Source organism: Pleurodeles waltl, chromosome 1_2, assembly GCF_031143425.1.
Source record: "Pleurodeles waltl isolate 20211129_DDA chromosome 1_2, aPleWal1.hap1.20221129, whole genome shotgun sequence".
Taxonomy (NCBI): domain Eukaryota; kingdom Metazoa; phylum Chordata; class Amphibia; order Caudata; family Salamandridae; genus Pleurodeles; species Pleurodeles waltl.
In genome coordinates, this window is record NC_090437.1 from 1,023,964,657 (window position 1) to 1,023,990,363 (window position 25,707).

General features: G+C 41.5%; 1 protein-coding gene across 1 annotated transcript in view; it reads left to right on the plus strand.

Annotated features, from left to right (window-relative positions):
- The window catches only part of UGDH (UDP-glucose 6-dehydrogenase), a 69,990-nt gene that overhangs the window by 14,608 nt on the left and 29,675 nt on the right, over positions 1 to 25,707 (plus strand). Inside the window, exons 2-8 of the mRNA XM_069202036.1 lie at positions 5,341 to 5,513; positions 14,748 to 14,849; positions 16,118 to 16,318; positions 16,637 to 16,834; positions 17,956 to 18,103; positions 19,093 to 19,187; positions 23,085 to 23,215. Of these exons, the coding sequence (XP_069058137.1) occupies positions 5,352 to 5,513; positions 14,748 to 14,849; positions 16,118 to 16,318; positions 16,637 to 16,834; positions 17,956 to 18,103; positions 19,093 to 19,187; positions 23,085 to 23,215 (1,037 nt within the window). The 5' untranslated portion in view covers positions 5,341 to 5,351. The remainder of the gene's footprint in view (positions 1 to 5,340; positions 5,514 to 14,747; positions 14,850 to 16,117; positions 16,319 to 16,636; positions 16,835 to 17,955; positions 18,104 to 19,092; positions 19,188 to 23,084; positions 23,216 to 25,707) is intronic.

Sequence of the window (25,707 nt, forward strand, 5' to 3'; positions counted from 1 at the left end):
TCTTATCTAAATCGCTATAATTCATTTGCATTGACCTTGCAGAGATGAAGAGGTGAAAAGGCTATATCAGGATCGTAATCTGTGACGTTCTCGTTCTGTCAAGGCCTCTAAAAGTGGGTGCATTAACAAACTGACTTGAGGAGAGCTGAAGACTAGGCAATAGTACGTGCTCTTGATAACCTCTGGAGGGTCACCAACTAAGCACATAGGTTAGTTCTAGGCAAGAAGATAGCAAAAGTTGTTGTCTCAAAAATGGTGGCAAAGGAGTCGTGACTTCAGCCTCAAGCTTGATAGCAAACAATATCTAGCCTTTGGATGTGAATTGGGCCTCTTCAAATAGAGTTCAGTCAGAAGAGGCAGTCATTTTCCTAACCTTGAAGTGCAAAGAAGCTAACAAAAGGGTGCCACAGTGAGAGGAGCAACGCATCATAAGGCACAAAAGTGTAGCAAACGCCATCACTTCGTCCTCTCAGAATTCACTGGTGTCATGGCTTTGACAGTCCCCTCACAGCTACTGCAACATTGCACATGCCATTTCCGGAATAGCTGTCTCAAACAGCACTGCTTCCTGTTTGAAAAAGCCCCACCTCGAATACCCCCCACAGTCACAGGCGCAGAGTGCTTCCCCATCACTCCCTTGTCTCCTGTGAATAATATCACAGCAAGTCTATAAGAATGAGGCAAAAACACTCCCAAGATGGCAGCCTTGTAGTGTCCTCTCTCCTGCAGCGACAGGCCTGGGAGGGTTGCTGTGGTATCTGGCATGCACCCACTACACTCCAAACCAAAACACGGAGGTAAAAGACATTGTCATTTACAACACCTGTAGCTCTAACTCTCACACATGCTAGACCCATTGCTTTGCAAATGCTTGTTTACACATTTTAGGCTGCCTTTATTTATAATATTATTTTCACGTTTTGCTTGCAGGATATTATTCTGAGAAAATGCTGTACACGTTGCTTGTTTTCAGAAAGCCTTTCTTGCTATGTAATCTATACACTCTGTTCAAGGCTAGGAACATAGAACATGATATCTTAGTGCTTATGTTGCCCGTTGAGAGGACGCTTCTAGCAGCTAGCCATACTATTGCATAAGAACTGTGTCTCTAACACAGTTTGGGTTTTATTACATAACCTCTGCACTGACCTACAGGGGTCAGAGGCGCACGCAAACACGACTGTCTAGGGATGAATCTTTTGTTCGACATACAGCTCTGCTGGCACTGATCTTCCATTTTGCATAGAAGGATTCCCAACTCCACTATAGGCCTAGTCCCTGGCTCAGGGATCCAGGTATGGGGGCTCAGGCTACCCATTCAGATCAGGCAGAGGGTACACCCACTATGCTCTCAGTGTAGTGTTAGTGATAGGACTATATAGAAATCAGATGCCATGGTTGAACTGATTATTTTTTTCACCATGTTCGTAATGCTGGTAATATTGCTTTGTTTCATCTGCCTAATCATTGCAGCTCACTTTCTGTATGCAAGACTATGAAAATGTATCTTGTGTTTCTTATGTTTTCCCTGAGCATGCATGAGTAAAACAATGAAAGGGTAAGCTCTGTTTCCTCAGTTCCCTTGGGGATCAGTGTCCCGTTCAGGTTCCCTGAACCACCTGTCACCCCAGTAAGATTCAGGGTTAGGGTGGGGCACTGTTGATCTAACCAGGAATTTGTCTGGCAGTCTCTGATGGAGTAGCTGGACTCAGTACCTGCATTCAGGAGTACTGTTGTTCTAATATGCAGTTCTATTGGTTTAGAAGGAACCGTCAAACAAGTTCAGAGTGATGTTTTCCCTTTGCAGAAGGTGTTTTGTCTGGATGCACTATTATTTTCTGTATCTCATAGAAGTGTTCCGTTTTTAGTATGAACCACTTGACACCAAAACCTACCCCCTGTGGTGGTTTTTGCTCCTCAAACAATTAAATTCAGCCAAATCGTAACATACTGAGCACAATCCTGAGTGGTTCAAATTAATGTTATTGAAATAGTTAAATAGTTCTGTAAATAATTTACACATCTGACATATTCATTAATAGTATGCATTTAAGGAATTTGTTTTCATATAGGACACTAAAAGAAATTTCTTATATTTAGGGCAGTAAGGTTGTCAAAGTACTCAACACACCATCAAGGCTGTTTGAGAGATTTATTAAATAAAGTAACTGTGATTGTCTTTCTTACTATGCCCAAACAACTGGTAAGGGAATGTGGGTTGTTTTGGATCCTTGTTGACGTTCTAGAGCCACCAGTTGTTTTTTTCCCCCTTTAAGAACACAAAGGCAAATATCCGGCTGTGCTGGCTGTTTCATAGAAGTCTGTCCTGGTCTGTCAACTCTTCCTTTTCGTATTGAAACTTCACAGCACACCCCGTGATTCAGGGCTCAATTACAAGTATAGCTGCTATTTATTGCACCTGATAAATAACAATACCGCAGCTTACGTTATTTTTCTTGTGTAACAAACCGCACCTATTACAAGTTTCTGGGGAATAGCATGTGGATCTTGGTCTTTAATGCACCCAAATCCAAGTGATATTGTAAACACTGTATACTTTAATTCCGACCCACTCTTAATCAGGCCTATAGAGTCCTTTGGTTTGTGTTCAGATTTATTCAAAACATTGCTTACCCTCTGCCTTGACTGGAAGAATCACCGGTTTTAGCGCATAGTTCCTTTCATTTTCTTATGTGCTGGCAGTGTGATTTGGGGACAGATGTAGTAAAGGTTTTTACCCATTCTGTGTATATGGGAAAAAGTGTTTGTACATATGGCCCTTGATCCCTTAAGTATGTGAACTACTTGGTCTTTTCTTTATAATCCTAGCTTTCGCCCCATTCAGCTAAGCCCCCAGCACTTGCCTTAGGCCACAGCCTGCCTGCTGGATCATCGCAGTCGGGGGATCAACATATCTCTCCTGATGACATCTGGTTCGGAGTGCATTGAGACTGATGTCCCTTGATCTGGTATTGCCTCCTCCACTATGCCTTCCTTCTTGGCAGATTTGCTCTGCTCACCTGGGGCCACATGTATAAAGCTTTTATCCAGTTGCAAACAGGCCGATTCACAGAATTGACCTGTTTGCGACTCTAAAAATGCTTTTTGGGATGTACAAAGCACACATTGTGATTCAGTAACTTGTTACAAAATCGCAATCTGGGTTTTGCAATTCGGTATCAGGAAGGGGCGTGTTGAGTGTGTCCCTTCCTAATACCAAATCTCAGTGGTCTATATGAATGTTTTGCGACCAAAATGCAGTCGCAAAGCATTCAGAATTTACCACCAATTTAAAATTGGTGGTAACCCATTCGCAAATGGGAAGGATTCCCATTGGACCCGCTTCCCCTTTTGTGAATGTTTGCAAAAACATTTTTTAAGAGCAGGCAGTGGTTCCAGGAACCAAGTCCTACTCTTAAAAGAAACTTTTTTTTTTTTTTTTTTTAAACTCATGCCGTTTTCCAACGAGATGCATTTAAAATTAAAAAAAGAAGTTTGCTTTATTTAAAAGCAGACAAAGACATGGTGGTGTGCTGACCCCAGCAGGCCACCACCCCTGTGATTTTGGCAACTCCCAATGGGTCCAAACCAAGTCATACCTCATTAACAGTTATGCGGTATGTCTATTTGCGATGCCCTGGGAATTGCAGATGAAGCTCAGAAGAGTTTCATACATTTGAAATAATAATTTCCTAATTGCAATTCATAGGAACTCGCAATTTCAAACATTCGTACACGTGGCCCTTGATCTCCTACACTCCTCTGATGGTCTTTTCCGCTGTTCTTGCTCTACTGTGCTCCATACTCTTCTTCAGTCTTACTGACTGTTTTGTTCCAAACACATACTCCCCACCAACTTCCTACGTCTTTTTTTCTTTCTCACCCGCCTCCAGCCCACAAGCCAAACCACCAATAACTAGCCCCGCTCTCGCTGTCCCCAGCATGTCTTTCCTTCCCTCTTTCGTGTATCTTCCCATTTATTAAATGACTCTCAGACAGTCTGTATCCATGGATGCCTGGCCCAAGTCCCTGTTGCAATGTACAGTGCCCCACTGGCCCGCCGGTTTAGGTGCAGTCGGCACTCCTGCCTCAGAAATACGTTTGCTGCAGTGTCTTCATTAGGTCCTGGATGCTGTAGCTGTGAAGGTCACAAGGGATTGCAATTGGAGACATATTCCATGGTCCATAGTTACAAGAGGAGGCTCAAGAAGAGTTTAATGATGCTGTGTAGCCTCCCCTCCCCCCCTTTACCCATTACAGCCACGGACTAAAATTTGTTGTTGAGATATTTGCCTTAATATTTATCCACAATCAGAGTTTGGCTTCAATCATAAATGTTTTCATGTTCTTGTCTTTGCGCGGATAAGCAGAAAAGGTTTGGTCTTCTCAGTTAGAGCACCATTCTTGTGGAAATTGGAATAAGGTCCCTGTCACTCAAGCATCTTGCCTTTCAGAAAGATTTCTTAACCTGACATTGCTAATTTGATATTGTGATCTCATAATGCCTTGGCATGTACTTTGGATAGTGTGTATTATTGTATTATTATTTTTTTAGCAACAAAAAAACAGAACTGGAAGTCTTACGCTTCACAATACCCCAGTACATTCGAAGCAGGCCTTCCAAATTGTTTATGCGTTGGGGGGCGGGTGGGGAGGGGCTACAGCTCTGATTTTAATGACTTTTTCTTTCTTGTTGCTCCTCTTCTCACACCCCTCTTCTCTTGATTCAGTAGGGTCCTCTAAGGTATCCACCCTACACAGCTCTTTATCCATAGCTTTCATCCCAATACTCAGTCACAGGCAGATGTTTGAGGTAAATATTTACTCATCCTTAATCAGCTGGTAGCACAATGTAGGACAGTGGGGTACGGTAGTGCCTCTTAGCAGGTAGCGTTATCACCCAAAAATCAGTCTCACAGATGTTCACCAGTATCACAGACGGTTTCACTCGTTGGGATCTGTCAACAGGTAGCCTTATTCACATTTAAACGACAGAATAAAATACCAAAGGTGACTAAAACCAAATACGTTTAATATGGTAAATATCAGTGTATTTTTTTTGTTAGTGACATTTGTCCCTCTCAACGTATTTTTCTGGTGCATTTCACAAACAAGACTTTAACTAGCACAAATATTTTTTAAATTCTACTTATCTGTCGCTTTCTGTGAGCTTTTCCAAGACAGTTTAGCTTCATCTTGCATGTGGTGTGTGTAGAATTGTCGTAAATAGGTATTTTTCAGTCTCAGATGTTATGGATTCTTCACATGTTGTCATCGTTGTAACCGGTTTGTTAAATTGACTTCGGAAATGTAATAAAGGCTTCCTATTTCCCTCTCCAGACCAACTAATCATGTTTGAAATTAAGAAGATCTGCTGTATTGGTGCAGGCTACGTTGGCGGGCCAACGTGTAGTGTTATTGCACAGATGTGTCCGGGCATAAAGGTGACAGTTGTTGACGTGAATGAAGCCAGAATCAACGCCTGGAACTCTGATACGCTGCCCATTTATGAGGTAAGATTGTCCACCGCCGGGCATTAACATCGAGGGGTTTATATCAATGTAATATGTTTTAAATAATTTTCAGTTTATTGAACAGTATACCAACCTTAAAGAACATCATTAATTGATAAAAACAGGCCTCAACACAGCTAGGAATATCCTTCTGGTGCAATATTAGACCAGCCTGAACTTTCAATTGGACTTGGAGGGTTGCAGTGAGCAAAATGGCGCTTAGACGTGCTGAGTAAGGGTCCGGTGAGTTGTGCCCTGCAAATCCGCCAGTGAAGCCTAATTGTGGAGGAGGCGGCCATCTTACATTCGGGTGCATGCCTGACATCTGGTAAGGAGGGCGAGAGGCCACAGGAAGAGGAAGGAGAGGTGTTTGAGCCTTCACAGCTGTTAGCTGGCCAGTCCTGCCATTTATTTAGAAGAAGGGCTCATGGAAGGGGGATACAGCGTGGGAACAGTGTAGATGTTTACCATCTAAACTTTGCAAGCAGTGTTGGCCTAAGCATTGTTAAACCGTACCCTCTGTCATCTACATTATATTTCGGTTCGTATTCTTTTCTCTAATTTCTATTGTTGTAAAACATTCATGGACAAGTCGACCAGCTGGCGGGATAGTTAATGCCTCAGGCAACCTGCATTTAAATTAACAGGAATGCATGGAATTAAGTAATTAAAGGCTACTAAAAAGTGCATTTTCAAAAACTATCGGAGCCAGCCCGCAAAAGTCATTAGACTTCCAGCTGGAATGATGGACGGCTGCTCCCCAAAATGTTTGCAGCTGGCGCGTTATATTGATGATCGCATATTGCTCTTTTTTAAAGCACTTTTTGTGGAAATAAAAAAAATAAAATGGAGCAGTTGCCAACGTTGAGTCAGAATATTTAAATGCCCCGGTCTCCTAAAAGTTGGATGGCCTATTTGTTTGTTTGGAAACTTAAGCATTCTCCAAGTACATCTGCAAAGAAAACCCAGAGAAATATGGTCCTTTAAAGGGAACATATGAGGACAACTTTTTTTTTTTTTTTATATCACCAAGCTGCATATATTTGCAGGCTGCATACGGGGAACAAGTTTAAAAAGTAACACAGTGCGCCGTTTTTTACCTGTTATAAAAATTGTATTAAAAAGTGCAAAAAATAACGCTAAGTGCCTGCTTCTCTAATATTTGTGGTGCGTGGAAAATGGTTAGAACATGAGCAATCACAGTTTGATGAGTAATGCAAAATAAGACATGATTTGAATCTTTCTCATTGACCTTACCCTAACCAAGATGTAAGCAGGAATATGAGATGAATAGCAACCAGTGTGAAAATACTTCAATATTTTACAGACCTTTTAGCGAACCCACGGTCCATGAAAGAAAAGGACATCGGCTACCTGCATGCGAGGTGAATAGGTGGAAAGATAAAGCCCACCACACTGCGGAAATACTTGTTTAGTTTGTGCTGGGACTGAGTGTGCAGATATCTACTCTTTGACCTCTGTTAAAGGCGTTAATACGATAAAACGTCTCGGATGCATCTCTACAAAGCCACTCTCTTGGCCTCTAGCAGATTTGACCATGAATATGTTATAGAAACTAAGGGCCAGATGTATCAAAGGGTTTTACCCATTCTGTGTCTATGGGAAAATGTGTTGGTACATATGGCCCTAAGGGTAATATTCCAGGTCTTCATTCTACATTAATATATCATCGCGGGCTCAGATACAGTTTCAGTAGGTCTCCCCTGTACCTACTGATGATTTAGAATTGAAGTAGCGTTGTAGAGTCAGACTCAAGTTTGTATCTTCGTTGGTTTCCTGTGCAGCCTTCCAAATAGGCCTCCTGGGCCGATTTATTTTTACTAGCACAAGTTATTTTTGGGGTTCTTCCCATGTGCACAGAAGATCATTGTGCGTTAAGTTGCATTGTACGAGGGTTGGCCGTTTCAAGGGCAGCTAATTGCTCAGGCTTGTTGGACTGATATGTTTTTTTTGGTATCTGCTTTGATCAGGAGCTTGAGCTTGGAAAACGTCCTTCCAAGTAATCGGAGGAATCAGATGTTCAGTCTTCTACATGTTTATTGCAAAGTGTTGTTTTTTAAACCTCTTCATGCTACAGAGGATCGTGTTGTTTTTTTTTTTTTTTTTTCAAGTTACTCATCACCTGACCTGTATGGTCACAGTATCTCTGGAAAGGATTCAATATTTTGTAGAGATTGAGGGGGTTATTTAGGGTTTGGCAGATGTTGAAACATTCTCCCAAAATTGTTGGCTGTTTCCTGTGTATACACATGTATGCATTCTAAATACACATGAGTACAGCCATGTAGGGCATCCTGCACCGCTGACAATTTTTGGTGGTTGCCCTGTATCCACCAAACTCTAAATCAGGGCCTAACTACAGTTCTGACTATTAACACACGCTTTTCCACAACGAAGATAGCCACAGTTTTCACTGCATGAACAAGAGTGATATCTGCTTGCACTTCCCACACAAAGGTATCGATCATTTGTAAAGATCTTCGGTGCAGACACGGTTTGATTACTGCTGTGTTTACTGCACAGTGATTAGAAGTCTCCCCTCATGAACCAAATGAACTCAGGTTAGATTTGTCTGGGGTATGTTGTCGATTTCAAAGGTAAGAATTTGGTTAAATTCTGCTGGTTCAAGGAACTTCACTGGATTGGCGCACCTAAGACATTCAGACTAGTTTTGAAATCAATAAATATTGCAGACAGGTGGGCTCTCATCAGTTTGGAGTAGTTTGAGATAATGCCAAATAGTCTCTAAAACTGCATAAGCACAAATGATCCTTGACAGAAGCCATGTTGACCACTTGAAAGTGTGCTCTCTTCCTCTAAGTGCAAGTGGATACTGTTTCTAAAAGTTTTTCATAGGTTTACCCACAGTTTCAAGAAGGGAAATTGACCTTAATTCCTTTTAGAGTTATGGAACAATCTGTGCCTGTTTCTAAGACGTTTAAAAAAAATCTCTTTATTAGTTACCAATTGTTCATACAAACACAAGACAAGGGTCAGTTCTACTTAATGAGCACCAATCCCTGCTGTATTCAGAAATACAGCAGTGCATGCCGTGTCTGTTTGTGAGACTTTTGACCCCTGGCATTAGCAATTCCTAAAATGAAGGTGCACCAAAATATGAAGACCCCATTTAAAGATAGGGCTATGAATTCTGGTTAGACCCTATGCCACTCTTTTATATTTGAGAGGTGAAAGTGAAATATAGCAAGGCCCTGAGGGAGAAGGGGGTGGGGGGGTTTGAAGGGGTGGCGGCGGACAGACCCGCACACACTGAAGACTGGGAGGCTGACCTGGCTGGTGCCATTGTGCAGAACATGTGGTGCATCGGAGTCAGGGTTGCTCTAGGAAGTAGGAGAAGGTCTGGGGTAATTGGGGTTCCCATAGAGGATGACGCATTTGAGTGTACGATCTGCCCTAACCAGGGGGTTTGACATGGGGAATTGAATTTGAATGTGATTTAAATTATGTTTGTTGATGACTCTATGTGCACATATTGTATGAACGCAGTGTGACTTGCTTTCTTGAGATGGCTATTCTGCAGTCATTTTGTCAACTGTATATGCTTACACTGAGCAGCTGTTTAATAAAAATATTTAAAAAAGAAAAAAAATATCTGAGGAGACTACATGTTTGCCTTTAGGAAGTCTCAAAGTACCGGTGCTTGGGTGGAAGTCGTAGAATGTATGGTGAGGGCTGCAACGAGTGACCCTCACTGACATCTTTGCGCTCTACGCCTGAAGCCGGGTAGTGAAGTTGAAAATGACGGTAGAAGCTGCAGTTTCTGTCTGCAGCTTCTCAAGGGAAAGTGGAGGACTTGTTAGGGCAACAGCGGGGACTGCCTTAGCACGATGAGGTATGTGATTAACCAAGATCTCTGCTACGTTAAAGGGATAGTCAAAACTGCCTGCTACCATGCCAAGCACTAGTAAAAAGCACATAAGAACAAAGAGAGAGTAGACACGGACCCTCCCAACCCCCTCCCCCCTCCAAAAAAAAGCAGCAAGCAAACTCAGCCAAATGAGCCACACAGGTGCTTTCTGCGTACGTATTTATAGGGGATTATCATGCTCCAGTTCTAGGCTTGATGGACATTTTCTTAAGGATCAATATAAATACCTCACAATTGCACGAAAAGATGAGCCCCTGCAGGAAACAGAAGGGACATTGGACAGCTGAGAACACGACAAAGAAAAGCTGCACGGAAATCAATAGATTACATATTCTAGACTCATCTGAAGTACAGAAAAGGAATAGTCACGATTTTAAACCATCCAGGTGACATGAAGAGAAGCTTGGTGCTTATGGACAATTCCCACAGGGCTCCACATCAGGACCCCAAAGGAAGACGTGGGTGACAATTTGAGGGGCTTCATGGATGCCGGATGCAACGTGTCCCCTGACGAGGAGTTTGATAGGGAAATATACCAATGCTTCCAGCTGAAGTCCCGGAAGCCATCATTGGTCCCCGCCTTTATGTTAAGCTTTAAGGGTGACAATCTGAGGACTGTGATTATAGAGATCCTTTCTGAAGGACCTAGAACCGGTTGAAAAAGACTCTGCAGTGAAGTGTGACCTAGCAAGGTTTGTTTTCCCAGCTAAGCTCGCTGGTGACCAGTGGCGAGTGGTACATATTCTGAGACGTGGAGGATGCAAGCTTTTTTTGATGTTCATGTGAAAAAAAGAAGTACCTCCCCCTATTTGTCAGTGGCTTGACGAAGATCTAACCCTTGCGGTAGCTATTGGTGGAGATGCAATCCAGATGACTCGTATAGCTTGAGAAGATAGCAAAGTCTTGAAATTTATGCAGTGAATCCCCTTTCCTTGTTCCACCATCTCTCCCTCCCATTTGACATCCCACTCGTTTGTGGTCCCCCTTCGCCTGTTGCCCACCCTGGAATTCCAAACTATCCATTTATTTTTCTCACCTTCTGTTGTGCTGTCCAGCAAGACATCTGCTATGGCATGCTTAGTAATGCTCTCTTAAGAGTGGTGGTGGAAATCTGGGATTATATGGCCTAAACTGATGAGCCATAAGCCGCCACCAAATTGAGTTGAGGACAAAAAAACTAGAATGTAGAGCAATTTCAGCCCTTTCAAAAATGTCACTTTAGGCTGATGCATAAATGTGCATAGGTGCTCCTCTCTTGCTGGGGTATAGCACAAGATCTTTTGGGATACAGTTAACTGCGCTATCTGCCTTAGCCAGTGGATGTTTACCTTTAGTTAGAGCCAACCATGTATGGTCGTTAAGATGCAAGTGGAATTTGCCCGACCCTGACAGACCCACTTGGCTTCTCCACCAGTCAGCTTGGTGAGTAGTTGCCATGTTTTATGGAGCAGGACGCAATGCATATTCTGTGCCAGGAACCCACATGAGCTTTCTTGGGGTTGCACATTTTCAAGGATGCATGTTACAGAAGTTCATTCAGTACTATTCCATCTACCAGTGGACATGGCTGCTCCTGACATCACAGCCCTTGTGTAAGACTGGTTCATTTCCTCCTTTTATCAGAAGATAACTATGCAAACCAGAGAAGCTCTGACAGCCCCTTGGCGTGATTGGATTTAGAGGCACATGTGAGGTCAGTCTTGGTGACCTATGGATACCTTTGTCTGCTCCCTAATGGAGTGACAGGCGATGACAACCTAATGAAAAGGGGATGGGGATGTCTCTCGTGAAGTGCAAGTTGTACACATTGCTTTTTGCAAAACCTCAGTGATGCAAAGCTATAAGTATATACTGTCTGGTATAAAACGATGCTCTCCAACAACTGTGACTCTTGGGGTTCTGCCACATTATTCAGAACATTCTTGTCCAGGTAGTATTCAGTTCTGTGATTTGTCTGTTATCCACAACAGCGCGCAGTGTCGTAGTCTGAAGACATGAAGGCCACTACATGCCACATAGGAATATCCGACTTCTGAGGCACAGCTACTTTCACTGCGGAACGCCGTCCTAGCTACCTTCCCACAGGAAGGTGGTTTATTGTCGTCACGCATGAAAAACATGAACCCAATTTTGAAAAGTTCTTACTAAGAAAGTGATCGGGTGGAATGTAAAATCAATTTCAGGCGTGTGTGCTGCATCACTTCCTTGTCCTATGCATGACCTCCTATTCCCTCGTGGAGCAAGTGACTGAAGATCCTGCATACTGTCTGAGTTCTGCCAGCCTGGGGAAAGTCTGCAAGCTCTGAATTCGATCAGGGAGTGGACTGAGCTTCAGGGAATCTTTGCGCGAGTTCTCCATATGGAAAGTCCACAATAAGGTGACAAAGGACCCTAAGCTACTGTTGCTTCAGCCCAGGGTTTAAGCCGCTTATTTCCCAGCCTTATCCTAACTTAAGTTGTGTGCGCCCTTTTTCTTACTAATATCCCTCCGCTATTTCTTAGTGTAAATGCATCATCTGATTTCCGCTTCTCTGTAGAGCTCGGGGACTTGTGTGTAGTTTGGGTTACAACTGGGAATTAGGAATGGAGTCGAGTTTTATTATGCTGGCAACGTTTTGTTAAGTTTGCAAAGATTCCTCTCTTACGTTTGTCATGTCTCACACAAAACCATTGCCAGAAAAGGTCACTCTTTTCAAACCCATCCAATATTAACATAACGTGCATTTGTAAAGCACATGTTCACCCAGAAGGATATCTTGATGTTTATTGTGACTCAACTCAACGGTACTCATTTTATCGACCTCAGAAGGATGAAAGTGTGAGTGGACGTGCTGGGATTTGAACCTGTGACCTTGAGGTCAAACAGAGGCCCCTACAGTGGACGCATTAGTCCACTAAGTCACTAGACCCAGTCTGTTACATTTTGCAGCGTTTGCCTTTGCAGAACTGCAAATGTATGAAGTTTTACTATGCACGTTTACATTTCGAGACTTTACCGAAAAATGTAGGGGAAGTGTGAAACTTAAAGCACACCTTCAGCTGGGATATTGTTGGGTCTGTCTTTTCTTCACCTCGGCGGTAGTTTAGTTTCCACTAAAGAACACTGGGGATACTGTAGTATATAGATAGGTGCGCTGAATTTGTCTACTAGTTTATTAAACACAGAATGCTGGCCAAGTACCTTGGATGACTTTTGATACTAATTAAAATGTCAGAACGTTTTATTTGCTAAATTTCAAAATGGCCCACAAATGCCTAAACAAACAGAGAAGACAGTGCAACTGGTGATCTCTTGCAACATGCGTGCTGAGATATCCACCTTCTAACATGTTAAACGAGCAGTCTTGCACTTTATGTTCAGGAGCTCCTTAGCTTACCAAGGTGAGTTCACAAGGTATCGATGCTTCTCTACTGAAGACCACAAAAATGCAGAAATGTTGCCAGGGCAGTTTCTTTCTAAAAGAGTAACTTGTTTAACTTGTTAGAGCTCTTAATGGTCGGTCATTTGACTTTTGGCTAAGGCAGTCACAAACAGCTGTGCATACAATTGTGTAATCCTAGGGAAAGGTTAGATGATGATGGCTCTAGAAAAAAAACACCATCTGGGAACACGCTACCATATACTTAAAGCTCTTTCTTAGGCGAACTAAATCTGATGGCACTGGGGCTGACACAGAATGTGTTTGCTGCAATTGTGGGTGGATTCCAGCTTTTTAGGGTGATCCGAAAGGATCGGTGAAACGGTTTTCTCTTAGCAATTGCTTTTCTGGTTTGTCTTCCGGTTTACTAGAGATTCTTCCAGGTTGTGCAGTCTGTCGCGTTTGTGTTCAGTCACAGACGTTGAAAGTTTAAAAAATGAATGAAGTTGCATAGAATAAGCGTTGGCTGATAATATAATTGGTGGATGGAAACGGCACCTTCTTATACATATGTATATATAAAGGTACTTTTAATATGTAATGTGTATATTTATACCTCGGGTGTACCAAAGGGTTTCGTCATAATGTATCGGGTCCTAAGATGAAGTTCTAAGTGTATAAAATAAATGTTCTTGCAAGAAAATCTCGTAACACAACAATATTGAGAGAAGCGTTTTGACAGGGTTTGTCTTCCCTTTCTCTGGCTTGTAAGGCACGTTACGTGACTTTGTTTAGTATATTTCTACGTTTGGTGTTGTAGTGGTTTTAGATTCTGAGCGCCAACCACAGTTGGGTTTTACGGTTGACCAAGGTTGGATGCCGTGGATTGAAATGCACAGAGTGTGTGTTTTCAACCCCTGCCGTCTCCTGTCTGCTGAGCCCTACCTTTGGTCTGCACCATCTCGGGTGCAGTCTGCCCTTTACTTTCCAGACTCTGAACCATTGCATCATCTGCACAGGACCTGGCGTTGTAACAAGATGAGCACGGGGCACTTTCATGCATCTAGGTGGACATACCCAGGGCATTAAAGTGAACACGATTGCTGACTTGTGAGCCTCTTAGCTTTCTCACACTTCCAACCACTCTCCCAAAACAGGCCTCTCTTGACAAAAATAGGAGTATAGTGGGCGCCGTTGGTCACATTGTTAACTTTGACCACTCCGTGTTTGCTTTGGGATTTTTTGGACACAGACCCAAACTTATAGTTCACCTAAGTGAGCGCTGCTCATTTTTATCCTGTGTCCTTGCAAGTCAATCGGTTGGATTCTGTCCAATGGGTATGAGATGTGCACTTTGGCGCTGATGATCTCATTGCTCTGAGCGTGTGCCACTGTTGCTGAAAGCAAACTGCAGACGTGGTGATTGCGCTGTGTAGTGACGAAGACCTCCTCGATTGCAAATACGGTTAATGTTTCGTTACTTTATTACTAAGAACAGATAGTACAGGTGGAAGGCAAGGTCAGGAGGGTCAATGAAGAGTCTACTGGGATCAATATGATAACCTAAAATTGCACATTAAGATAATCACATTTTCATTTATGTCCTGGAGTGTCTTGTTATCGGTCTTCTGTGCCTGCGTCGCGGGAGATGGAAGGATCAGTTTGAACTCCTGTCCTATCTTGTGCACTGTGGCTGGAAGTGTAATAAGTGGTGGATCCTGGTGCTGATTGGCAAAGTGTCCATGCTGCGTCTGGGTTCTGACACTGAAAGATTATGTCCATATTGAGATGGCGCTATAAATGTAGAGCAACTGAGATTGAGATAACGTTGTCATATTGTGAGGGAAATCAAAATTGTATTCCTTACTAGAAGACCAGAATGTTGCTTAGTGTGACTTCTGATTACTGTTTCACAATGTGCCTAAGATTTTGACCCTATTTTGTTAATTGACTTTCTTCCTGTAGCCTGGACTAAAAGAAGTCGTAGAATCATGCAGAGGAAAGAATCTGTTCTATTCTACAAATATTGATGATGCCATCAAAGATGCAGATCTTGTGTTTATTTCAGTAAGTATTCTGGGTTGTATTTCTGTTTGTACGATGTTGCTTTTCAGAATATACTTCAGACATATATACACATTGCATCATAGCTCTGATTTCAAACTTGGCGCACTGGGCATAATCTGCTAAATGGATTATAATTGCATAGTTGGTGTTAATCCTAGGACAGGGCTGTCCGTCTTAGTTTAACATACTGTTCCTAATTGGAAATTGCATTACTGTAAAGATACGAGTCACAGCATTTTGTTTCCTCTTACCTTACAAAATACTGATTATGCCCAACATCAATATACCCTTTACCCAAGCCTCGCTCTCTTGTGGAAAATTGAAAAACAGTCTTATGGGAATGACTGGAGGGCCAGAGAACACATTGACACATTTTAGTGGACGGCCTTGCAGTTTACACTATACTGTTCTATACTATCTGTACCTCGATGCACATAAAAATGGTAGGACATCCTTCAGATCTGTAATGGTGGATTCTGGTTAAGCTACATGTACTGTGAGAAGGGATCTAAACCTGCATAATCTTAGTGAATGTGACAGAGATTAATATTTCTAAATATAAATAAATGCAGAAAAGGCAAGTATTGACCACTGTTAAGCAGGGAACCAGCCAACCCATGTAATGACTGAAAAGTATGCTCTCTCCAGGTCTTTTGAGCTGGAAATAGATCACCATAGCTCGAATATTGGAGGTTTTTAAATGGATGATTCACTTGCTCTCACCTTGTGAAAGTAAATGTGTTTCAGCTGTTCATTTCGTACTGGATGAGAATGTTGGCTGGATACACAGTGGATTTTAGTAATCGCCAAGGTGGGCCATTGGGTATTATCCACTACGCATAATCTACCTTATAACGCCTTCTACTTAACAGATAGCCAATGTTATCGAATGAGCTTTTTAAAGTTGTTTAAGTGACCTAGCCAAGAATCACATATAGTAACCGTTTCTGTACTGTAATAATAGAGTTCCTGGCACAGCCTTTTTTCAAGTGGCAGCAGTTTTTAGCAAAGCTGGTCACTTTAAAGCATAATTAAGTACACATCAAAGAGAAATGGTTAATTTCTGTGTCCCTTTAAATGCGTGTAATGGTTTTGCATTTAGTCCTGAAAAGTGACCGTGTCAAACAACCCCTCATCAGCAGTCAGATCTAGTCAATGTAGTTGATGCCAAATATTATTTTATTGGAATCTCCACGCAATATAAATATTTATTTGAATTGTATGAAGACTTTTCTAAGGTATGTGTTTTTTTTTTCTGATTTCACCAGGTCAATACCCCAACAAAAACATACGGCATGGGAAAGGGGCGCGCTGCAGACCTGAAGTACATAGAAGCCTGTGCCAGACGAATAGTACAAAATTCTAACGGTTACAAAATTGTCACAGAAAAGAGCACTGTCCCAGTGCGGGCAGCAGAGAGCATTCGACGTATATTTGATGCCAACACGAAGCCTAATTTGAACCTTCAGGTGAGGGCAAATGAAAAAAAATGTTACTAACTTAAATTCCTTGAAAGCATGTGGAGTCTTCATTTAAATTTGTTGCATCTTCTCTAGTTCTCAGTTGTGCTATACTTCATTATGGGCAGGCAGTGATGTGCAGGGTTTTGCTACTGGAGCAAAGCGTGACATTCTAACCATAGAGACATCTCAAGGCATTGTGCGTCTTATAGATGCTGTGAGAGAGTCGGTTCCAGACCGAGAGTGGGTTTATTGGAAGAGGCTCACAAAAGTCCTATTTGTCCGCTACAAAGGTGTCCATCATTGATCTTTCTATTGTGACTACAGGTACTATCTAACCCGGAGTTCTTAGCCGAGGGAACTGCCATCAAGGACTTGAAAAATCCAGACCGAGTGCTGATCGGTGGTGATGAGACCCCTGAGGGTCAGAAGGCTGTCCAGGCTCTTTGTGCTGTGTATGAACAATGGGTTCCAAAAGAAAGAATTATCAGGACCAACACATGGTCTTCTGAGCTTTCCAAACTGGTAGGTGTTTGTTCATTTATCAGAATACACTGGTGTCACAGCACCAGACCTGCCCATTTCATGGGTATTACTTTTTTACATGTTGAATAGGAATGTGGCAGTGCCAATCTTTAGAGTGAATTTAATAAAGCACTTGCGCCTCATTTATATTTTAGACTTAAAAACTTTATTTTTATCCCATCATTGCAGCTGTTTCTTTTAGTGCTTCTGCCTCCATCTTGCACTGCAACGTTGTAGTGGGTCTTCAGTAATTTAAAAGCCTTGTGGTTTCCTTTTTGGAGACACAAGAAGCTCATCAATGATCCTCCGCAGTTAATACAATACTATCCGCCTGGCACAGGTCTCATGCAGAGGAAAGCTGTAGCAGGCATACCAGTGGAGAGTAGGTGCACAGGTTCAGAAGCACCCTAGAAGGCGCATGCTAATCAATGGAAGGATGAGTGTCCGATACTGTTTAGTCCTCTAAAAACCTGGAGCATTTTCATTCGAATTGTTCTGAAGCATGACCAGATGAGTGTTCTTGCTCACACATTTGCTGGAATGGCTTAACATCCATGTGTGATGTTTGTTCGGAGCCGGACAAGGAGCACGAGTGCTACTTCCCTTCCAGTTTATTTACTGCTAGTGTTTGTGTAAATAACTGCGTTGAAAACCATCCTTGGGCCTCCAGTATTAAAAGTTTGCAAAGGACTTTATTTATGGTAGCAGTGAAAGTAACTGGGTTCAAAGAAATCCTTAAGTGGCCGACTTGGCACCCTTAAGCGGCCCCAGTTCTGATGCGTTTAATATACTGAGTAAACACAGGTGTACCTGAACAATAACCAAGATCTGAAGTTGGGTTCCTGCAAGTGCTTTGCTAGATTTCCTTTACATTTTTGTTTCCTTCTACAGTTTACCCTGTTTCTTAATAATAAATCGTTTTATTGTTGGAAGGTTGGTTGTTGGAAAGAGGGTTAGGTAAGATGCATCTCTTTTGCCACCATGAGTGTCTTGTTAACTCGCTCCTTGAGCAGAAGTGTGTAGAATGCAGCTGCCTGGACAATATTGAACACGCCTTTAGATACAATGCAGAAAGAACTGCCCTCACCCAGAGGATTGAAAGATTGACATCTCCCTTCCAGGCTGCAAATGCTTTTCTTGCCCAGAGGATCAGCAGTATTAACTCCATAAGTGCCCTCTGTGAGGCAACTGGTGCAGATGTGGAGGAGGTGGCCCGGGCTATCGGAATGGACCAAAGAATTGGAAACAAGTTTCTGAAAGCCAGTGTTGGTAAGAAACACTTTACTCTCTACTAGTGAAATGCAAAAGTGGTGCCTGCTTTTTTTGCTTTTGTTTTCTTGTCAGTTCTGCAGTACCTCAAGAATGTTTTTTTTATTTTTTTTTTATTGTTCTTGAGATCTCTGAATTAGTTTAATAACAAAAGAACTAGAACTTGTGGTGATGTGAGAAGGCTTCTTGAACACTTTGCCTAACAATTTCTCGCTTTTTTAGTTTCAGAAACTGGTGTCACTGAATGTTTAGTTAGCAGTCTAGCAAATACATTTTTCTCATTATTAATCCTATTATTAGCATGACAGCAGTTTTTGGACAGTGACCATGTTTTACAGCTTACTCCTTTTCTAGTCCTGCAAATCACTTAAATCATAATCCTGCCTTTCCACCGATTCCATTTTAGAATTGTAAACTGTTTTGTCAGTACAGTCCTCCCCTGAATGGAGCCATGCAGCAAAGGTAAATCGAGCCATGTAACATACAGCAAGGAAAGGTTTACCTCTTGCAGATTCGTGCCCCTTTCAAATCCGTCAGTTTCTCTATTTTTTTATTTTATTTTTTTACGCAAGGGATTGCTTAAATTTCATTGCTGAGTGACAAAATATGCTGTGCCATAGGTTACCCATAGCATTATATTACTTCATCCTTTTTTTTTTAAAGGCCTCAAACACGCCTCTCTAATTAATGCACCTCAAACAGTGGTCTTAGTACTTTCCAGTTTGTAAAGGAGCCACAGACTTTAATAACCGGGTGTTCAACCTCCCTTGGAACCACAGAGCTTATGCAATAAGATATTGCGATCCGAGGCACAGATTGTTCGGCTCATCCTGCTGAGTATCCGCCCTGGTCTCTATTTTTTTAAAAGAACACTGGTTGCCATTGCACACACCACTGAGTGACCGTCGAGAAGACTCACAATTGAACACAAGTGTCTACGTTCCTTTTTTAGTTGCGTTGTCATTAAAGTGCCGATCGTACTCTTTCAGGATTTGGTGGCAGTTGTTTCCAGAAGGATGTGCTAAACTTAGTATATCTGTGTGAGGCCCTGAACTTGCCTGAGGTTGCACGGTATTGGCAGCAGGTATGTGAACATTCAGTGCGCTCAGTGCCTGACTTTCTATACTATACTTTTTATTGAATTTAGTTTTCAATGTACTTTGATGCTGAAATGTTGTGTTATTTGTATGCTAAAGACCGAGGAGCACTGAACAGGTTCGGTTTGTACCCAGTCTGCCGATAAACACCCATAAACTTTCTAGGATGTCAAGTTTGACTTCCACTGGGTCGTCCCATCCAGTAACCTGTCTGCACAGGCAGGATGTTGCCTGGTTCATGGATTCCCATAAGGATAGGTCTTCCACTGCAGTGGTGCCTCTTCTTTCCCCATACTGCACTCTTTCTAGTTGTGCCCAATGGAGTCGTTTGGTTAACATGCATAAATCTTTAGGGCCTGGTTGGAAATCAAGCGCGCCGAATGTGGGAGGGCAATTACTAGCCCTGTCAATTGTGCCTGGTGAAATTTCTGGATTATTTATAATTGGTGTCAAAGTGGGAGGGTAGATAGTTTGGATCTCACAGCACTGTTCTAGTGGGACAGGGTGGTTTTAGTTAACGGTAAGAAAGGTCCCTGAAGTTTGTTTGGGGAGACATCCATAAAACAACCCTTAAGGACAGACTACATATCTCTAGTTCTAGTCTAAACCATGGTTTGCCATCAGTTGACTGGTGTTGGTGCAAACTTTGCTGATGAAATATTGACCTCTGGAACTCTTAACATAACTTTATAGGGCATCTTACAGGGTATCGGCCTAACCACTCGAGGTGCCTTCTAACTCAAAATGAATGCCCCAAGAGTTTTATTTTTTTATGGACTTTACAAAAAGCATCTGGAATGGACTTGGAACTGCTCTGGTAATACATATCAGTTGGAGCATGACATTCTTTTTTAGACAGTTCTACTAATTTAAGAGATTTCCAGTCTTCCCCCATCCTTAAATCAGACATCTAGCAGGTGTGGAACATTGCTGTTGTATGCTTGGGATGGTGTCTGGACTCTGTACCCAACAGGGCTCTACAAAAGGTGTTGATTTTAAAATAACTCATTGCTTTTCTCCTAGTCTGTATCTGTACCCATACTCTTAACTTTTAATAACTGATTTTGAAACTTAACATTTCATTGAAGGAGTTCATCAAATTTCACTGGCATTCCTGCCCTAGAACACCCACTCGCCCACTCCTGGGTGCAAATATATTTTCTCATCTTAATAAAGTGTTTGTGTAATATTATATATCAATTGCATCAGTGAATTGGCTCCTACAAATAATGCCAATGGTCTACATACATTGAACTTCGGTTCATTTGATACGAAACATAATTGGCATTTGTATAGTCAAGTGCAGTTTGATATTATAATCATAGCTATATTTAAGAAAGGGTTCCCAATAGGGGACTTTCTTTGCCTCGCCACCTGGTGTGCAACAAGGCATGCAGGAGCACAAATAGATTTGCCCCCCACAGGACGTTTGATACAGACTGCATAACTGTACAGGAGCTGTGTCGGAACAAGGGTGGTTGTCTGACATATGCACTCAATAGTGGGTCAAGACGTTTGCTCCCTGACCTCCGACCTGCATTTTATGAAGGAGTGACACTCTATATGCAAGTCCCCTGTGTGATGAGTAGGTTGTTTGAATGCTTCACTGCCTTGTATGATGTCCAAAGGAGGCCCGAATGATGTAGGCTGAAACATGTTGACAGTTAATGGAAGAGAGGTTCTATTCAGGAAAACAACGTATTGGGAGAATATTCTATCTAAAAAGAAAATGTTTATAAAGGGATACAGGCCTTTAGTTTACACTAATTGCAACATTCCCCGGCTGCACTATAGACATTGAACGTATTTGAAAACCCTATTCTCAATGGAATGCAAGGACTGTGTAATAAAGTTAATGAACTGTGGTTTTATGCACTTGGTAGTGTAAGTTTTGTGAATAAATTGATAAAATGAACAATAATGAATATTTCCTGTGGACCTGATTGTTGACAAGAGTCTAAAGACAATACATGTGAAAATGTGTGTATCTATAAATATATATTTATATACAAATACACAGACTGGGTATGTTCCAATCATGGAATGATCAGCAGTAGTGACAAATTCCGCTCTTGTCCATAACTCAATTATAGAGTGAATCTATCCCTAAAGGGAAACCTTTCTTAAACATAGTATATACCCAGGTTCACATACGTTTAATGAGGTACTCCCATATGACCTTCTCTTTGTTATAATCACGACAGCACGTCTGGGCCCCCAAATCTTGCCATGCTTTTGCTTACAATCCTGTGCTGTATAAACGGCACCTTCTAAATGCAACAGTCCATACTGCGGGTCCAGCCATCTATGGATGGCACAGCAGCCATCTGCCAGTCTTGAACTATATAATGCTGGGCAAGAACCAGACTTAGATTGAAACTTTTATTGATTTATCTGTGGGTGTCCGGCATATCCAGGCTGTGACACAATTTTTTTTTTTAATTCCACCCTAAAGGTTTGTATCAGAACTTCCCTCTGAAGAGTGTTAACTCTGTATAGAACATGAAGTGTGATCCATTATACAGCTGCTGGCACTGTACTGCTGACACTGTCGTTCACATCGTATAATGTGCATGGATGAAGTACAGCATTTTGTAGTTAGTATGTGTTTCGTTAAATATTTATATTTTCTTTTGGATAACTTTAAACACTTCACAAACAAATCAGTAAGGTCTAATGTAGCTACTGATTTTGTAGGTTCAAAGTTTAATACACAAAAAGTTATATACATATATTTGTATTGTTGTAGGAACACTTAAGCACTGTCATTTTAATTTGGTTCCTTTTGCTTCAGTTTAAGCATTTGTATTGAGGCAATGTACAAGAAAATTAAAATTCCCTCATTGCAAGGGTTGCATGTCTCATTCCAAGAAACAAAAATCAAAATATTACTTCTGGCCTCAAACAACATGTTCAGTTTTGCCCTTCACTCTTGTTAGAAAGCACCATTCTTCTTCAGTGCCTTGCCACGGGTAGATGCACTTGCATATGATCATTTGAGTGGACACAACATATTTTTGATATGTACCTATCCCACTGTATTTTCTTGTGTACACTGTTTGATACAGTCAAAGCCTTGCCTCGACATAAGGTTGTGTGCACCATCACATCTGGATGCCTCATTTTTTGTAACTCCTGGAAATGAAAAGCAAAAAAGGAATTATACGTTAATAAAACAGAGCCCCGTTCAAACACACTACACTCCTCTTATATGATGCTAGACACATAACTTTATCCTTTATTGAAATAATTATATTAACCCTCACCATTATATGCATAGAATTATGAAAAAGGCATACCCATCATTAAAAACCCTTCTTACAAGGTTTTTCCATGGAGTGGTTGGAATGCCATGTATAGTTTCCCATTGATGAAGCTGAATTTTGATAGTCTGCTGTATTTACTCTTTAGATTCTGCTACTGATACATATTGCTTCCAAAGGAATGGCTATCCTGTACTTTGGCAAAGTCATGGCAAGAGAGAGGCAATACGGCAATAACTACATGGTCCACTCTTAAGGTCACACTAGAGGGAAGAGCAGTTTTGTATGTGTAGACTTTAGAATTTGATTGCTAGAATTTTTCTTCTCATTATTAATTTCTCTGCCTGAAGATTGCATGAAAAAAGGGCACAACCCTGGGGTGCCTGGCATACCCTAACATATGCCCATATTGTGTTTGTGAGATGGTATTGCATACAACAGCTCATCTGAACACATCTTGCCAATATTTGAAATGAGTGAAAGATTTTGATTGGCCTGAGATGGAAGCTCTGGGCTGAGCTCAACAACAAACAAGTTTAGTTCATAAAACGTCACTTTTTACAAATACACATTGTTTTCTTATATTATGTAGTCAATTCACATCCATTTTCCAAATTGTAGGTAATTGATATGAATGACTATCAGAGAAGGAGGTTTGCTTCGCGGATTATTGACTGCCTTTTTAACACTGTGACTGATAAGAAGATTGCCCTGCTAGGGTTCGCTTTCAAGAAGGACACTGGAGACACAAGGTGAGTGCTCTAGAATGTTTGTCAAAACTGCAATTTTACAAACCTTTGAGCAGCCTAAATGTGTTAAAATGAAGATGGCTGCAACCTGAGATGTCCTTTTTTTAGTTTGTTGAAATGAGTCTCTCAGATTGTGCTCTTTACGGTATTATACATGCAACTCCTGTATTCTCTCTAGGAAATCAAGTGGTCTAACAAAGGCTGATTAAGATGTTTTGCCATGTTCATCCTTTTTTTTAAAGTAATATGCCAGATTTTAATATGATGGGGTAATTAAAGACTAGGCAGTGTGCTAGCCATTAAATGTCTAAAACCGATGCTAAAATTACTGTTAAATGTACTGATCATTGTATTGTATTCACAGAAAGGTGGCAGTTTGTTATATTGTGTATGTGATACCCCATTACTCGTTGATTTCAGTGGACTCTTAGTGCTGTTTAGGAGGCTGTTTATGGTGTGACCAGAATGGAGGATGGGTTAGGTCTCAAATCTTAAATAAAACCCTTGTCTGTACAAACCTAGTTTAATTTCGGTGTCTGATGCTAAGTGTTTATTTCACTTAATTTCTTCCATTGTGGGAGACTTAGGGCCATATGTACAAACACTTTTCCCATAGACACAGAATGGGTAAAAACCTTTGCTACATCTGGCCCTTAATTATTTGTTGGATGTTCATGCTCTTTCTTGCTAAGTTCCATGCCTACTTGACTGTTAGCTTCTGGATGTGGGTTAGATCCACAGTTGTCTGTAGGGTGTTGGATGAGTACAGTGTTGTGATTTACCTTTAACCCGTCCAAATATGTAGTTACCATCGAGGCGTGTACTGCTGTTGGGATGTGGTGTGGTTATCAAAGTCTTTGGCTGCTTGATGGTACTACCTGTGTCTTTCTTTGTGGTCTGGCATAGGGGCCCCCTCTCCTATGACCCCAGACCGGTGTAGGGAAGCTTCTTTTATATGTTGCCAGCATGCCATGCATATTTCGTTCCACACTCCCATTCACCACAAAACGACATTCGCTAGGCTGTCCGTTCTGGATGAAATTAAATAATGTGATAAACTAATCATGATCGAAAGGCTGGTTTTTAATCGGAGTCGTGAATAAGATACTTTCTCAAACATTTGGACATTAAACTAAGTATTACAATGCTTATGCAAGTTCTCAGATGTAAAACCAAATCTGTAGTCTTGTGTCTTGCTGATTGAAATTAACAGAAAACATTGATGCTGGTTTTCAGTTGATGGTATACGGGTTGTGTGCACTCTCCACAAAATTCCAGCTTGATAAAATTGCCTTACACAAACTCAGGCTGGTGAAGTTCTCTAAAAGTATGGGCTCAACGCGGTGATAAGTCCAACCTGAGCCCTATGATTGCATAGATTTGCTTATTCGTTTTTTTCTTTTCTTCGTGATCGTTACTCCCAAACCCAGTTCAACTTTTCAGCCACTACCGACCTCTTTTTGTGGTGTCTGCATTCCTCCCTTCTCCCAGCCAGCCTCCCTGCTTGCTGCTTGTCCTCCTGCTTAATGTTTTGTCTTTGCCAGTTCTATTTTTCACTGGGTTAGAAGAGGTTTCCGCTGTTTTCTGTGCCCCATTTACTGTTCCCACTCACTACCTTCTGTTCCTCCTCATCTTTGCTGCCTTTTATTGGATGCCCTTCTGTCCCCTTTCGCCCCTCCTCCCTATCATGGTGCCTACCTGCACTGTCCACCACTCCTTCCTGTTTAAAAGTATACTGGTCGCCTACTCAAGTCCACCTTTCCTATGCTCTATTCCCGTTCCACCCTCCTTCTTTTTTCCTGTTAGGAAGGCAATAGAAATGGGATACTGTACTGTATTGTTTTAACAGTACAGGGTATCCGTATGCACACATTACTATATAGATCCGTTATGTGCAACTGGATAGTCTATAGCTGTCCTGTTCCTAGCAAAAAATAAGCAAAAAAGAGTCAGAAGAGGGAAGAGAAGATAGAAGAGGGAAGAAAATGAGTACTGGATCAATCATACTTTGGCTCACACGTAAAGCAGAAGGATTGGAGTGACTAAAGGAGAATTTGGTTGATTTCAGAAGTGAAGAAAGGGGAAACGGCTGCCATAGGGGGAACGAAATGGAGTGTGCACATGTATATATTTAGTTTGAGAAGTTGATAAACTATGTATTGCCAGCATTTACTAGTATTACATAGGTAACAGGTGATATTCTGCAATCAACAGATGGATGAGAATGGATTTCTGCATTTAATGATATGTGTAGAATAGGACATAGAGTTTGAGGAAAAGCACAGACTTACAGACGACAAGGACACAAAAGGTGTAATAGGAAAGTGAGCTGGGAGAATAAAGCTGGCTTTGATTTTACCATCCAGACCCTGGACAGGATACCTCTCTTGTGATTATTTTGTGTCAAATTGATGACTTTGATAAAACTGGATTTTTCAGCTTGGTTTTTGACCGAACTTTCTAGTTAACCTCGAAGAGTGTACTGCATGGCCAAG